Source organism: Bufo gargarizans, chromosome 5 (genome assembly GCF_014858855.1).
Source record: "Bufo gargarizans isolate SCDJY-AF-19 chromosome 5, ASM1485885v1, whole genome shotgun sequence".
Classification (NCBI taxonomy): Eukaryota; Metazoa; Chordata; class Amphibia; order Anura; family Bufonidae; genus Bufo; species Bufo gargarizans.
Window position 1 is genome coordinate 65534424 of NC_058084.1, and position 16379 is coordinate 65550802.

Here is a 16379-nt window from a genome sequence, read left to right on the forward strand (position 1 = left end):
GATGATGCACAAGAAAGCCCCCCAAACTAAGGACATGGATTACTGGAACTATGTCCTGTGGTCTGATGAGACCAAGATAAACTAATTTGGTTCAAATGATGTCAAGTGTGTGTGGCAGCAACCATGTGAGGGGTTAGGGTACGAAGACAAGTGTGTCCGGCCTACAGTCAGGCATGGTGGTGAGAGTGTCATGGCTTTGGGCTACATGAGTGCTGCCAGCTGTGGGGGGCTACTGTTCATTGAGGGAACCATGAATGCCAACATGTACTGAGGCAGAGTGTGATCCCCTCCCTGGGGAAACTGGGCCGAAGAGCAGTATTCCAACATGATAACGACCCCCAAACACACCTCCAAGACAACCACTGCCTTGCTAAAGAAACTGAGTGTAATGCCTTAGGTCTCATGCACACGACAGTATTTTTTCACGGTCCGCAAAACGGGGGTTCCGTTGGTCCGTGACCATGTTTTCGTCCGTGGGTCTTCCTTGATTTTTGGAGGATCTTTTTGAGTTGCCGTGCGGAGCCAAACGGATCCGTCCTGAATTACAATGCAAGTCAATGGGGACGGATCAGTTTGACGTTGACACAATATGGTGCAATTGCAAACGGATCCGTCCCCATTGACTTTAAATGTAAAGTCAGGAGTCCCTTTTATACCATCGGATCAGAGTTTTCTCCAATCCGATGGTACATTTTAACTTGAAGCGTCCCCATCACCATGGGAACGCCTCTATGTTAGAATATACCATCGGATTTGAGTTACATCGTGAAAACTCATATCCGACAGTATATTCTAACACAGAGGCGTTCCCCCTAACGCTTCTAGTTAGAATATACTACAAACTGTGTACATGACTGCCCCCTGCTGCCTGGCAGCACTGTAAGAGATCAGGGGCTGCCAGGCAGCAGAGGGCAGACCCCCCCCCTCCCCAGTTTGAATATCATTGGTGGCCAGTGCGGCCCCCCTCCCTCCCTCCCTCTATTGTAATAATAACATTGGTTACCAGTGTGCGGCCTCCCCCGCCCCCCCCCTCCCTCTATTGTATTATCATTAGTGGCACAGTGTGCGGCCCCCCCTCCCTCCCTCTATTGTATTTAACTCATTAGTGGCACAGTGTGCGCCCCCCCCCCCCCTCCCTCCCTCTATTGTATTTAACTCATTGGTGGCACAGTGTGCGGCCTCCTCCCCCCCCCCCCCCGATCATTGGTGGCAGCGGAGAGTTCCGATCAAAGTCACAGTTTAATAGCTGGGGCTCCGATCGGTAACCATGGCAACCAGGACACTGTGCCACCAATGAGTTAAATACAGTAGAGGGAGGGAGGTGGGGGGCCGCACTGGCCACCAGTGATATAAATACAATAGAGGGAGGGAGGGGGGGCCGCACTGGCCACCAATGAAATTGAAACTGGGGAGAAAGGGGGGTCTGCCCCCTGCTGCCTGGCAGCCCCGGATCTCTTACAGGGGGCTATGATACGCACAATTAACCCCTTCAGGTGCGGCACCTGAGGGGTAATTGTATGGATCACAGCCCCCTGTAAGAGATCGGGTGCTGCCAGGCAGCAGGGGGCAGTCATGTACACAGTTCCTAGTATATTCTAACTAGAAGCGTCCCCATCACTATGGGAATGCCTCTGTGTTTGAATATACTGTCGGATCTGAGTTTTCACAAAGTGAAAACTCAGCTCTGAAAAAGCTTTTATGCAGACGGATCTTCGGATCCGTCTGTATGAAAGTAACCTACGGCCACGGATCACGGACACAGATGCCAATCTTGTGTGCATCCGTGTTTTTTCACGGACCCATTGACTTGAATGGGTCCGTGAACTGTTGTCCATAAAAAAAAAAATATGACAGGTCATATTTTTTTGACGGACAGGATACACGGATCACTGATGCGGCTGCAAAACTGTGCATTTTCCGATTTTTCCACTGACCCATTGAAAGTCAATGGGTCCGCGAAAAAAAACGGAAAACGGCACAACGGCCACGGATGCACACAACGGTCGTGTGCATGAGGCCTTATTCACACGTCAGTGTTTTCCATCAGTGGTTTTGAGCCAAAACCAGAAGTAGAGACTGCACAAACATAAGGTATAAGGGAAAGATCTGCACCTGGTTTTGGCTCGAAATCACTGACCGAGCACTGACTCTGTGTATGAGGCATAAAGGTGCGGGACTGGGGAGGGGGAATCAGGTATCAGAGGTGCTGCTAAAGGCTCATGGACCCAGTTGCAAAAGTGTAACTTGGGCACCCCATTGCTGCGATCCACTGGTAGCTTTAAGACTGGCAATGTTACTTCTGAGCCTCTACAACTATTTAGCGAGTTAGCTGAGAGCCTGAGCAATGGGGACGGAGCGGCAGTCCGGGGGCACACGTTCACTAGCGGCAAGACGGATCCGACAGGCTGTTCACCCGACGGAACAGCCTGCCGGAGGTCTGTGTCGCTAGTGTGAAAGTAGCCATAATACCGCAGCATCCGGCCCAAAAAACGGAACACTTGCCTGAATGCCGGATCCGGCATTTTTTTTCCATTGGAATGTATCAGTGCCGGATCTGGCATTCAAATTGCCGCATTGATGGATCCGGTATTCCGGTCTGCACATGCGTTGACCTTTAAAAACTACTTTTTGGGGGGCGGATCCGCAATTTGCAGACCGCAAAACACATACGGTTGTGTGCATGTAGCCTTACACTGTGTAATACACTGATAGTCAATGCAGTACAATACAGATGCATTGTGCTGCATTGAAACAGGGATCAGTCCCTGTAATGTGGAAGTCCCATAGTGGGACAAAAAAAAAAAATAATAAAGTGAAATAAAAGTGTTTTAACAATAAATAAAAAAGTCCCTTTCCCATAAAAAGAGAAATATAAAATTGTAAAACATAGGAAAAAAATATATAAAAAAGACATAAGGTATCGCCGCGTGCGTAACAACCTGCTGTATAAAAAATATCACATGATCCTTCCAGTCTGGTAAACACCGTAAAAAATAAAAATAAAAAACTGTGCTAAAAAAAAGCCATTTTTTGTCACCTTTCATCACAAAAAGACCAACACCAAGTGATTAAAAAGCCATATGTACCCAAAAATAATACCAATAAAACCATCATCTCATCCCGTAAGAAATGAGACCCTAACTAAGACAATCACCCCCCAAAAAAAAAAAAAATATATATATATATATATATATATATATATATATATATATATATGTATAGAGCTTTCAGAAAATGCTTTTATTGTTTAAAACCAAAATATATTTTAGAAAGCAGACATATTCGGTATCCCCCGTGTCCGTAACAACCTGCTCTATAAAAATATCACATGAGCTAACCCGTCTGGTGAATGCCATAAAAAAATTAAAATATAAAATAAAAACCATGCCAAAAAAAGCCATTTGTCATCACCATACATTACAAAAAGTGTAATACCAAATTATCAAAAAGTAGTATGTACCCAAAATAGTACCTACTTAAGACAATCGCATGAAAAATAAAAATATGGCTTTCAGAAAAAGGAGACACAAAAAGTTTATTTTTTTTTTTAAATGCTTTATTATGTAAAACTGAAACAAAATAAAAATAAAAGTAGACATAAAAGTAGACATATTTAATGACAACATGCGCTATAAAAATAGCACATGCTCTAACCTGTCAGGTGAACACCATAAAAAACAAAAAAAACATTTTTTGGTTACCATACCTCACAAAAAGTGTAATATAGAGCAATGTAAAGTAATCTAAAGTACCAATAAAAGTGTCACCTTATCCTATCATTTCCAAAATAGGGTCACTTTTTGGGAGTTTCTACTCTAGGGGTGCATCAGGGGGTCTTTAAATGTCATATGGCAACTTAAAATTAACCCAGCGAAATCTGCCCTCCAAAATCCATATGACTCTCCTTTCCTTCTGCATCCTGCCGTGTGCCTGTACAGCAGTTTACAACCATATTTAGGGTTTTTATATAAACTGCATTATCAGGGTAATAAATATTGAGTTTTATTTGGCTGTTAACCCTTGATGTGTTACAGGAAAAAAATGGAAAATCTGCCAAAAACTTGAAATTTAAAAATGTCATCTTTTTCCTTTAATTCTTGTAGAATACCTAAAGGGTTAACAACGTTTGTAAAATCAGTTTTGAATAACTTGATGGATGTAGTTTCTATAATGGGGTACTTTATGGGTTGTTTCCACTATGTAAGCCCCACAAAGTGACTTTAGTATTTAAGTGGTCCTTAAAAAAGTGGGTTTCGGAAATGTAATGCTTCTAAAATTCTAAGCCTTATAAGATCCTAAAAAATAAAATTACATTTACAAAATGATGCAAATATGAAAGTGGACATATGGTAAATGTAAAGTAATAACTCTTATGATTATCACTATCTGCCTAAGGCTACTTTCACACTAGCGTTCAGAACGGATCCGTCTGCATTATATTGTAAAAAAAATTCTAAGTGTGAAAGTAGCCTGAACGGATCCGTCCAGACTTTTACATTGAAAGTCAATGGGGGACGGATCCGTTTGAAGATTGAGCCATAGTGTGTCATCTTCAAACGGATCCGTCCCCATTGACTTACATTGTAAGTCTGGACGGATCCGCACGCCTCCACACGGCCAGGCGGACACCCGAACGCTGCAAGCAGGGTTCGGGTGTCCGCCTGCTGAGCGGAGCGGAGGCTGAACGCTGCCAGACTGCTGCATTCTGAGCGGATCCGCGTCCACTCAGAATGCATTACGCTGGGTTCAGACCTGAGCGTTCTGAAACGAGCGCTCTGTATGCGCGATTGTAAGGGGGTTTACAATCGCGCATACAGAGACTGGCGTTCACACATTGTCGCGCGTTCCCGAATTTCTATGTGCGGGAACGCGCGACAAACGCCCAAAAAAAAGCTCAAGCACTTGTTTGAGCGTCGGGCGTTTTACAGCGCGATCGTACGCGCTGTAAAACGCCCAGGTGAGAACCATTCCCATAGGGAATCATTGGTTCTTGCCTGTTGTGCGTTTTACAGCGCGTAGGAACGCGCTGTAAAACGCTCAGGTGTGAACCCAGCGTTAGTGCTGGACGGAAGCGTTCGGGGCCGCTTGTGAGAGCCTTCAAACGGAACTCACAAGCAGACACCCGAACGCTAGTGTGAAAGTAGCCTTAAAAGCAGAATTTCTCTTTTTTTTTTATTGCTAATTTTGCAAAATTTTCAGTAAATTTGGGATTTTTTAATAAATAAAAGGTAAATTATATAGACTAAATTTTTTCACTAGCATGGAGTACAATGTGTCTCGAGAAAACAATCTCAGGATCGCTTGGATAAGTAAAAGCATTTCGAAGTTATTATCACACAAGTTTAAAAAATGTCCTGGCCCTTAAGGTGTTAAAGAGGCTCTGTCACCTGGTGCAAGCATACCCTACTTGCCATATAGCCAGGTAGGGATGAAAATGCTGACAAAAAGCATACCTTTCTTCTTCTATTATGTCCGGTTTGGCAGGAAAATCAACTTTAAAAAATATGTTAATGAGCAGAAGTAGCGCTCAGAGTTGGACTTATGCCTTCCGAGCACTGCTTCTGCAATGCCCATGTAATTATACTGCCGGCCTTATTCTAATAATCACACCCCCAATCCCTTTGACTTACAGCGCTCCCACTGGTCTAGCGATGAGATCTCGTGCCTGCGCACTCGCATCTATGATGACGTATGCGCACTGGACTTTTCCCGTTCCTCTTGGCTAATGTATTCCTCTAATGCGCATGTGTCTTCATAGATGCGAGTGCGCAGGTGTGGGATCTCAGAGCTAGACCAGTGGGTCTAGCGCTGTCAGTTAAAGGGATTGGGGGCGTGATTATTAGAATAAGCGCGGCAGTATAATTACATGGGCGTCGCAGAAGCAGTGCTCGGACGGCATAAGCCCACCACAGAGTGCTCCTTTTGCTCATTAGCATATTTTTTTAAGTTGATTTTCCTGCAAAACTAGACCTAATAGAAAAAGAAGGCAGGTATGCTTTTTGTCAGCATTATCAGCCCTACTTGGCTCTATGCCAAGTAGGGTATGCTTGCACCAGGTGACAGAGCCTCTTTAAAGGGGTTATCCGATAATATATATTGATGACCTATCCTCAGAAAAGGTCATAAATATCTGATCGGTGGGGGTCCGACACCCAGGATCCCTGACGATCAGATGTTAGAAGAGGTTGAGCGGTCAATAAGCATCACGGTTTCTTCCTAGGCCATGTGATGTCAGCGTACTTCGGTCACATGGCCTAGTTGCAGCTCAGCCCCAATAAATACAAAGCACTGGATGCTATACTACATACAGCATTGTGCTTAGAAGTAAGAGGTATAAGGTGTGTGTCTATTTGTTGTCAGGAGATCCTTGGATTGTCTGACCGCCTACGTTCGCTAGTTAATTTAGAGTTACCCAGGATACACCACGTGGAGGCAAACAAACATGGGAACAAACACCAGCTACAAAATGAAGCTAAAGAACAGACAACCACAAGGGTCAGTGCTTGCACCACTACTCTTTAGCCTGTACATCACGGATATACCTCAAACTAGATAAAGGAAGTTTGGATACACCGACAACTGGGTACTGGCGACAAGAAGCACATCAATGGAAATGACAGTAGAAATCATAACAGCCGACCTAAAAGTACTGGGAGAATATAATAAAAATAAAAATGGAGACTCCAATTAAATGCCACTAAAAACGGAAGTAACCCGTTTCCACCTTAATAATAAATTAGTTAATAGAGAATTTAATATACAATTTGAAAACACCTCTCTAAAGCACAACCAAACACCTAAATACCTAGGTGTAGCCCTAAATAGAACCCTGTCTTACAAGGAACACCAAACAAAAACAGCTGAGAAGCTGTGTGGAACAACCCGGAGAGCATCGGCCTCTACTCTAGGCTCCTCGCTCTGGGTCTTCTATTCTCTGCTGCTGAATACTGCGCCCCAGTAGGGCTTAACAGCCCACATATACAAAAAATAGACACCCAACTGAGCAACACTGTGTATGATATCAGGGACTGTCAAATCAACCCCCACGTAGTGGCTGCTAACATTAAGCCATAGCCCTCCCTCCGGAGAAAAAATGCTCTAAAGAGAGAATATAAAAAGATAATGGACAACAGAAACCTGCCGATACAAATGGACATAGAAAATGCCAATTGTGGCAGACTCCGATCCTGTAAACCACCTACCAAAACAGCAAGAATGATCAGGGAGGAAGGGTACAACCTCACCAAGGCATGGATCCAAGTACATAACATGCATCACAACAACATGCCTATGCCATGCATTACCTAAACTCCTCCGGGTTTCGACCTGCGACACAAAACCTGATCCACGCTAAACAGGATCAGAACAGAGCATACCTCCTACACAAATGGGGCAAACAACCATCCCCACGCTGTGACTGCGGAAATAACCAGACTATAAAACACATCATATCCGACAAGGTCCTATGATGCCAACCACTGAAGCAATATAATATATAGACAAATTGGATGTTTGTCTATAAATGGACAAAGCCTGCTCTGTTCCACCCTACCACACCTACATATTCACTCTGCTTCATTATTGTTACCTCATTTTGCTAAGTGTTGGGTTTATGCATGTGTATGTCTATGGATGCGCTTATGCATTTTTATGTGTTGCTATTTTAGGGTCTATGCCATATGATAAAATAAAAAATGTGCTTGAAAAACGATCATCATTTCAGGGATAACCCCTTTAAGTTAGATGGGTTGTATTGGTGTACAGCAATCTTCAAGGCATGACACAGGTTCTCAACTGAACGGAGGTGTGGACTTTGATTAGGCCATTCCAAAATATTTAAATGTTTCCCCTTAAACCACTCCAGTATAGCTTTAGCAGTATGTTCAGGGTCGTTTTTCTGCTGGAAAGTGAACCTCCCTCCCAGTCTCAAATTTCAAAGCACCCAAACAGCATGATGCCTCACTGTTGGAATGGTATTACTGGGGTGAAAAGTTTCCCCCGATGGCCAAAAAGTTACATTTTAGTCTCATCTGACCAGAGACCCTTCTGTGTATTTAGGGCGTCTGTAACATGTAATGGAGTTTAGTATACGGCTGATAGCGGTCCTATGGACAGACACTTCCATCTCCACTATAGATTTTGGAGCTCTGTCCCCGTTAGCGTTGAGTTTCCGATTAATGCCCTCCTGGTCCGGTCAGTGAGTTTTAGTGGGCCACCTTGTCTCCTCAGATTTACACTTTGGCCATATTCTTTCCATTTTGTTATAGATTTAATGGTGCTCTATGCTTTTTTGTTAATAACCCAGGCCTGATAAATACTATACTTCTCCATAACTTTGTCTCTGAACTGTTTGAAGGCTCCGTGATCTTCATGTTTCTTGCTTAGGCCTTGTTTCACACTTCAGTGTTCGGTCAGTGATTTTTGAGCCAAAAACAGGTGCGGCTCTAAACACAGAACAGATTGTTCCATTATACCTAATCGGTGTGTAGGCTTCACTTCTGGTTTTGGCTTACAAATCACTGATGGAAATAACTGACCAAACACTAAAGTGTGAACAAGACCTTAGTGTCACTAATTCGGGGGGGAGGGGGGGGAGGGGGGGGGGGGGTCTTTCCGAACAGAAGTATTTGTCCTCACATCATGTGATACTTTGATGACATACAAGGGGACCTTATTCAAGTCATTATGTGGATTTAGGGTTTCATAGCAAAGTGGGTGAACACAACTTTTTTATTTTATTTTTTTAACAAGGTAATTTGTCAGGTCCATTACATAAAATCTTAACCCCTTAAGCACCACCCGCTGTCTTTTGTCACCAATGTTTTAGAGGGGGGGGGGGGGGGGCATTGCTCCTGCTTTATGAATGCTCCAGTTCTTACAGCAACCTTTTCCTCTACAGCCAGGAGATAGCACCACTCAACTGTTAACCCTTTGATTGGCACAGTCTGTGACTACAGCATGATCAATGGGGTTTCCCCCTCCGATTGGGTCCCAGTGATCTCATTGGAGGCTGGATAAGCCCTCTGCAGTTAGCTGTTAGGCTGTTAAGGAACACTCATGTTACCCTAACCACAGTGTGCTATAGAAACCTAGGGGGTCATTTATCAAGACCGGCATTTAAAATGCCAGTTTTAATAACCCCTATGTCTGGCAGTGGATCCGCCGAAGTTATGCAAAGGCGTATCCAGCGCCAGTCTTAACGTTAGCCAGCTTCCTAGCGGTCTTACATTTAGACCATTTTCTATGCCTAAAACAGGTGTAGAAAATGATAAATTACCCCCATACAGCATAATGTATTAGAATATAGGAGAATGCAAATACATTATAAACAAATAAAATAACTCTGTAAAACAATTCCTTAATGGGATTATGAAAAAAATTTAACAACATTTTTTTTTTTTAAAAGCTCCAAAATAAGTGCCTATTTTCCATAAAATACATTTTATTGTGCATACTTTGCATTAAAGCAGAAAACTACACTTACTATGTATCCACATGACCAAAATAACCTGAACAACTCATTTAAACAGGTTATTCAGTGGAAAACATGTACAGTACAACCAATAACATTAAAGAAAAGCAATAAAAAAGTGCTTTTTCTATATTTGCCATGCAAAAAAAATTAAAATAAATTGCAAAGTATTTTGTATGTACCCTCAAACAGCGCAGAAAGCAATTTCTATTGCATTAGGTTACTCTCTCACACTAGCGCTTTTGCTGGATCCGGCAGGGTTCAGTAAAAACACTTCTGTTACTGATAATACAATCATCTGCATCCGTTATTAACTGATCCGGTTGTATTATCTGTAACATTGCCAAGACGGAAAGTCAATGGAGGACCGATCAGTTTTCTATTGTGGCAGAGAAAACGGATCCGTCCCCCATGACTGATCCGTCCTGCTCCACATCCTAGGACGGAAAGCGTGGTTTGCTCTCCGGAATGCGAACGGAAAGGAATGCATTTTAGAGCATTCCGTTCTGTTCCGTTTTGTCCCTATTGACAATGAATAGGGACAAACTGCAAAAATTTTTGACAGTATTGAGACCCTATGCTGGATCTCAATATCTGAAAATATTAACGCTAGTGTGAAAGTAGCCTAAAAAAGGAATGTCAATGGGCCAAAAACCTAAATAAATTAAACTAGCTGGTCATTATCAAATTAAATTTTAATTCTAGGTGGCAATTCGGGATGAGCGAATTTCATATTTTGAAGTTCGTGTGCGGGTTTGTGTTGCAGTATTTACTGAATTGCAACATGGATGCAGTTACCACGGACCATAACGCAATAACGTGACGGAATGCCTTTAGAGGCATTCCGTCATAATAGAAGTCTATGGCCTGCATAACGGATCCGTCCCGTTTCCGTTATGCAGGAGAGTACTCCCCTGCATAACGGAAATGGGACGGATCCGTTTTGCTGCCCATAGACTTCTATTATGACGGAATGAATAACGGAATGCCTCTAAAAAGGTATTCCGTTATGCATTCCATCATGAAATTGCGTTAACGGAATCCATAACGCAATTCAGTAAATACCACAACACAAACCCGCACACGAATTTCAAAATACGAAATTCGCTCATCCCTAGTTGTAATGTATTAAAACCTGAAAGGGGATGAATACTTTTCCAAGTCACTGTACGTTCATATATAAATTTGATCATTCATACTAGATCACATTTTCACAAGCTAAAATGTAATCTCATCGTAAGGAGAGGGTTTTCTTAGGCCTTTTGTACACGAACGTGTGCGCCCCGTGGCCGTGCTGCTGTCTGCAATGCACGAACACCCACCGTGGGGCAGCCGCAGCGAATTGAGGACCCATTCACTTTAATGGGTCCGCAATCCGGCCGTTCTGCAAAAATATAGGCCATGTTCTATCTCTTTGCGGAACGGAAGTACGGGACGAAACCTCACGGAAGCACTCCGTAGTGCTTCCGTTCCACACCATTTTACATCTCTGGATTTGCGGACCCATTGACGTGAATGCACATGGAACGGTGCCTGTGTATTGCGGATCCGCAAATGCGGTCTGCAATACGGCCACGGAGGGATAAAGGGATATTCTTGTTATATGAAGGCTAGGGGATAACTATTAGTTCGGTGGGGGTCCTACCACCGGGACCACCACCAATCATGAAGACAGGGTTCCCGTACTCTGTGGAGCCCCCTAAATGAACGGAGCAGCCGGTCAGGCAGGTGCGGAAAGGCTGTTATGAGGGCATCTGACAAATAATTCAGAAAATCCAGCATGGATCATAAATAGCCTGAAGGTGGATTTAATAGGAATTTACCTGATAGTCTGGCATTTGAAAGGTCTTCAGATGTCCTTGGCGGGTCTTTGGCCGCTCATGAAGATCATTGGTAAGACATCTACTAGAACTTCCCAGCACTCTACACGCCGTGTAGAGAGCACTCTGCTGGCAATAGGGCGCTGACATGTGCACATCAAAGTGCCTAATCTCCATTATCTTCAAGAGCTCTTATGGCACTCGGTGTGTCTCTAATCGATCAGATTGTCCAATAATCCAGCAATTTGTATATATATAGTATGTACGGAGTGTATGAACAAGCTCGGTAGCTCCCATGTCCTAAATTGTTATTTTACTTACCAAGAAACCTCAGCAAATGGCTACGTATGGATCGCAGCTTCTGTATGAATTGAATGGATGAAGAAAGATACTGTAAATCAATAATAAATGACAGAAACCGTAAGTTAAAGAAAAAGGATTTATTAGACCAAGAATAATCCATTAAACCCAGCGACAGTATGATGTGTTTGTAAAGAAATAATGCTTTGCCTGCTGTGGACTTTCAAGGTTGCCAACGCCACTTCTGTAGCCTTCATGCGAAGGCTTAATGCTGCCCAGTAACTTAAAAGGATGATTCAAGAACTGTCAGTGTTAAAATCCCAACTTAAATGCATAAAAGAAGTGCGTTTTCTGCAATGCAGGATTACCAATGATAAGATGGGCAACAGTCTCCGCTCCTACAAGTCTGAGGGGTTCTCTGAATATATATGAAGAAAGTTAAAACACCGCCCCTCCTGAGACTCGTTCTTAAAGGCACTGACCCATGAGGACAAATACTGCTAGGAAAATGATAAAGCCCTCTATGAGCCAGAGTAGAGAGCTGCTAGCACACAGGTCCATGTGTTAAGGCCCCTTTACACTGCTAGATACAGCAGATGATTGTTGGGAAGGAAGGGTTCCTTCCTGACAATCAACTGCTCATCAGTGAAGGAGACGCCTGTATTTAAACGCAGTGATCTCCTCCACAGTATGATGAGGAGCGATCCCTAATGCCATCGTCCCCCATAAAAAAATCACTGTTTTAGATGGCATGATCTGCTGCCAGCAAAGAATTTAGGTGACTGCACCGGACGGACTAGCGATTCGCTTACTCATTGGGTAATCGGTGGCACCTTTACACCAGCAAATAATCACTACCAAGTTATCGATTATCTGGCCAATGCTCGGCCAGTATAAAGGGGCCTTTATTTGACTGACTGCATGTCATACATTTCCCCTGTGGTGGCTGTCTGCTGGGGGGTTCTTCAGAAGCAGACCAGTGTTAATGGAGGACATTGACAGTTTCATATGACAGGGGTATTCTAGTGTGCCAAAGCATTACATGGCTGGTCTACATAATGGGCTAGTTCCTAGGCCGATCATTCAGGTCACAAGAGCAGGATCTCCCTCAGATTGTCTTCAGGGAAGCAACCGTTAACTGGAATAAGAACATTAAATGCTCTAAAAAGATGATCTCAGGGGCTGGTGCGACCAAAACCACACGTCAGGAAATGCAGGACATTAATACGTCTATAGAAAAATAGTACAACTCTCAAAACGGAAAAAAAATACCCAACTCCACGCTCAGTGGTTGACTACATATTAAAGGGGCATTTCAATTGGATATTATAGTATATCCTTAAAGAGGTTGTGTCAAATGACATTTATCATGTAGACAAAGTTAATACAAGGCACTTACTAATGTGTTGCGATTGTCCATTTGCTGAATTGATTCATTTTTCCACCATATTATACACTGCTCTTTTCCAGGGGTTACGACCACCCTGTAATCCAGCAGCGGTGGCGGTGCTTGCACACTATAGGAAAAACCTCCAACCTCTCCGGTGGCCGGGACCGTGGTAGAGCACGCTGGTACACATGCACAGCAGCTCCCGAAAAATGACAATACAATCCATTAGTTAGTGCCTTATATTAACTTTTTCTACGTGATAAAAGCCACTTGATAAACAGAGACCACCCCTTTAAGAGTGGCCATATGATTATGATCATGGAGACAAGACCTCAGGACTTTTCTCCAGCGCAGCGCCTCTCCTGTCCATGTGCTAAACTGCAAACCAGCTCTGCTGAGTAGGGATGAGCGAATTGACTTCAGATGCTTCATCCGAAGTCGATTCGCATAAAACTTTGTTTGAAGACTGTACGGAGCGAGTCTCGCGATACTTCGGGTAATAACTTTGTAAATTAATTTATACTGTAAAAAAACCTTGCTACCAAACTCTGGTTCGGTTCCAGGTGGCACCTTAAAAAACAAGGTTACGATAAAGGAAATCAAAAATCGAGCTAAATATTCTATGGAATTATTAAAGGGGGTTTCAGGATTCTGAATATGGCCTCCTCATTTTACAGCAGTCTGTCCACCTGAATGTCTTCCACTTCTCAGTGGCAGTTCTGGGTATTATACTTTCTTCCCATTCAGTTGAATGGAACGAAGCTGCAATACCCAGCACCAATACTACAAAGTAGACAATGCTCGCACATCCGAGGCCTCTTGCTGATTAGCAAGGGTGCAGCGAGTCGGACTCTACTCTCATTAGCCATCAATATCCTGAACCCAGGAAACCCCTTTAAAGAGATTTTCCAAGCTCCTGATATTGACGACCTATGTTTATGATGCGTTATTAATATTTGATCGTGGGGGGGGGGGGGGGGGGGGGGGGGGGATCTGACACCCCGCAGTCCCTGCCGACCGATCTGCAGGATAGGTCAACAATATCTGACCGGCAGAGGTCTCCCTGTACTCAGTCGATCAGCTGTTTGAAGAGGAGATGGTACTCATGCGAGTGCTACTTCCTCTTAAACATTACACTACGTATTGTCTCGCTTGCCACGGCGGCACAGTTCAATTACAAGTGCTGGTTCGATTTAAGTGAATTACGCTGCGCCGCAGAGATTTCCGAGACGACACGCAGTGTACTACTGAAGAGGGAGTAGCACTCACACGAGCACCACCTCCTCTTCAAACAGCTGAGCGGCTGGGGTGTCGGGTGAAAGACCCTCAACAATCAGAAATTGATGACTTATCCTGAGGATAGGTCATCATCATCACTTTTAAGGACGCAATCCTGCACGGCCACCACACTTTGAATGGAGCGGTCTGCTTCCTGTTTCCTTCACTCTGCTAGTTTCCTGGGGGCTGCAGGAAGCTGCTGCTCGGTGGGGGTGTACGGTGTCGGACCCTCACAGATCGGATATTAAAGGAGCTATCCTGAGGATAGGTCATCAATATCAGGAGCCTGGAAAACCCCTGTAAGCTCCGGAGGAAGAGGACTGTGGACTTATCACACAGATTTTTTTCCCCACTTGCTGCACAGTTTTAAAGTTGATACTACTTTGTGGGTTCTACTGATGATGGCAGGCATCACGACAAATATAAAGCAAATATATGACAAACGTTTCTTGGTCTAAGTAAAGTTTTGTATTAATTAAACATGACGTACAACACAACAACAAAATAACCAAAAAAAAAGTGACAAAATGTGTTTCTTTGCAAACGTAACACATGAGACTGAGCAGGGCCCATGCCGATGGCGAGAAAACAGGAATTTCAAATGAGAGGGAAAAAAAAAAAAAAAAAAAAAAAAAAAAAAAAACTATAATATGGTACTTAGGCCTATGTAAAGACTGCAGCTCAATCATCTCATCACCCCTACCAATACAAAGCCCTGATTAAAGTGTACCGCCATTTTGTAGACAACTCATGAGAACAGCGCCCACGACTTCACCAAGGTATGAGGCACTTCCAGTCTCATATTTCGGTGAAGTCACTAATCCAGATTATATACGGCAGAATGACCTATTAATTTATAAATCGGTCCTAACAAAATGGTTTTATATAGGCAGCGGGTACGCTTTGCCTAAAGCCTAGGGTATCACACAATTTTATCTATACTATATACAACTTAGGTATGTCACCTCCTGGGTCTGAGATTTATTTTGCGGTACCGGTCCATTGCACTCATCAGAAGACATTCACAAATAACCTGACATAAGGAAACAAGAGAATAAATATACAGGGGTCCTGTTTCGCAGTCCTTCAGGTGGAGCCATGCCGCCATTTTTCTTTTAGAGTAACAGTGCATAGTATCCCGATGTCATGGATGGCAATGTAATGGAAGTTTTCCTTCTTATCCCACGTCCAGAAGGCCCTATCATGCATTTAGAAGTGTTATTGCACAATACATGAGGACCTGGGAAATCTTGGAAAGCATAAGAGAAAGTAAAATGGAATTTCATCCCGACACCTGCATTTCTCCAGTGTGACTTACAAAGCATGTCAGCTGCATGGGCTCAGACAGCGAGCAACATGCGTCACAATGCACACTAGTAAAAATGCAGTAAAAAGGAAGAAGTCTTCTTTTCATTCAGTCACCTCTTGTCAAAAGGTAAAAGTTCAAAGACTTGAAGGATCAAAGTGCTTGTTTTTCAGCAGGATTCATCTTCATCTAGAGGGGCGCAAGGCTGGCATCAACATGTATCATCTTTAATAAAAAAAAGAAGAATGATATAAACATTACATAGATCACAACAGGAAGCATCTTATTGTGGAAGGATCTCTCCTATAAAATCACATACAGTATTTAGCAAATTCACAAATAAATGGTTGACCAAATGCTCAAGACGTGCACCGCACTGCCAAACATCTGCTACACAACATCCCATTCAAAAGCCGCGGCCACTAAGGTAGGGTTGGTCTTCACTTTCATGACTGCAGTTGGGCTAGGAGTTACCGTATTTTTTCCTAGAAATCACTCATTTTTCTGTCAAGGGTGCAGTGTATATAGAGTGGGTTCACATATACATTACAGGGAGGACTGGAGGGTATATAATGTATATAGAGGGAAAACAAGAGGAGTGTATCTATATGAGGGCTCATTCAGACAGCTGTAGGCTGTCCGCAAAAATGCGGATCCTTATTTTGCAGATTAGATGTTGACCCATTTACTTCTATGGAGACTTTTCTTCCATTCCAAGGCTCTGCAAAGCAGATGAAACATGTCCTATACTTGTCAGTGAAAATCAGGACATTAGATATCTTTCTCCAGTCCTCCCTCGATATATATATATAT

At 43.3% G+C, this 16379-nt stretch overlaps 1 protein-coding gene across 1 annotated transcript in view; it reads right to left on the minus strand.

Annotated features, from left to right (window-relative positions):
• Window positions 1-14878: 14878 nt before the first annotated feature.
• Window positions 14879-16379, minus strand: part of UBE2W (ubiquitin conjugating enzyme E2 W) — a 43716-nt gene continuing 42215 nt past the window's right edge. The window contains exon 6 of the mRNA XM_044294671.1: window positions 14879-15791. Within this exon, the coding sequence (XP_044150606.1) occupies window positions 15778-15791 (14 nt within the window). The 3' untranslated portion in view covers window positions 14879-15777. The remainder of the gene's footprint in view (window positions 15792-16379) is intronic.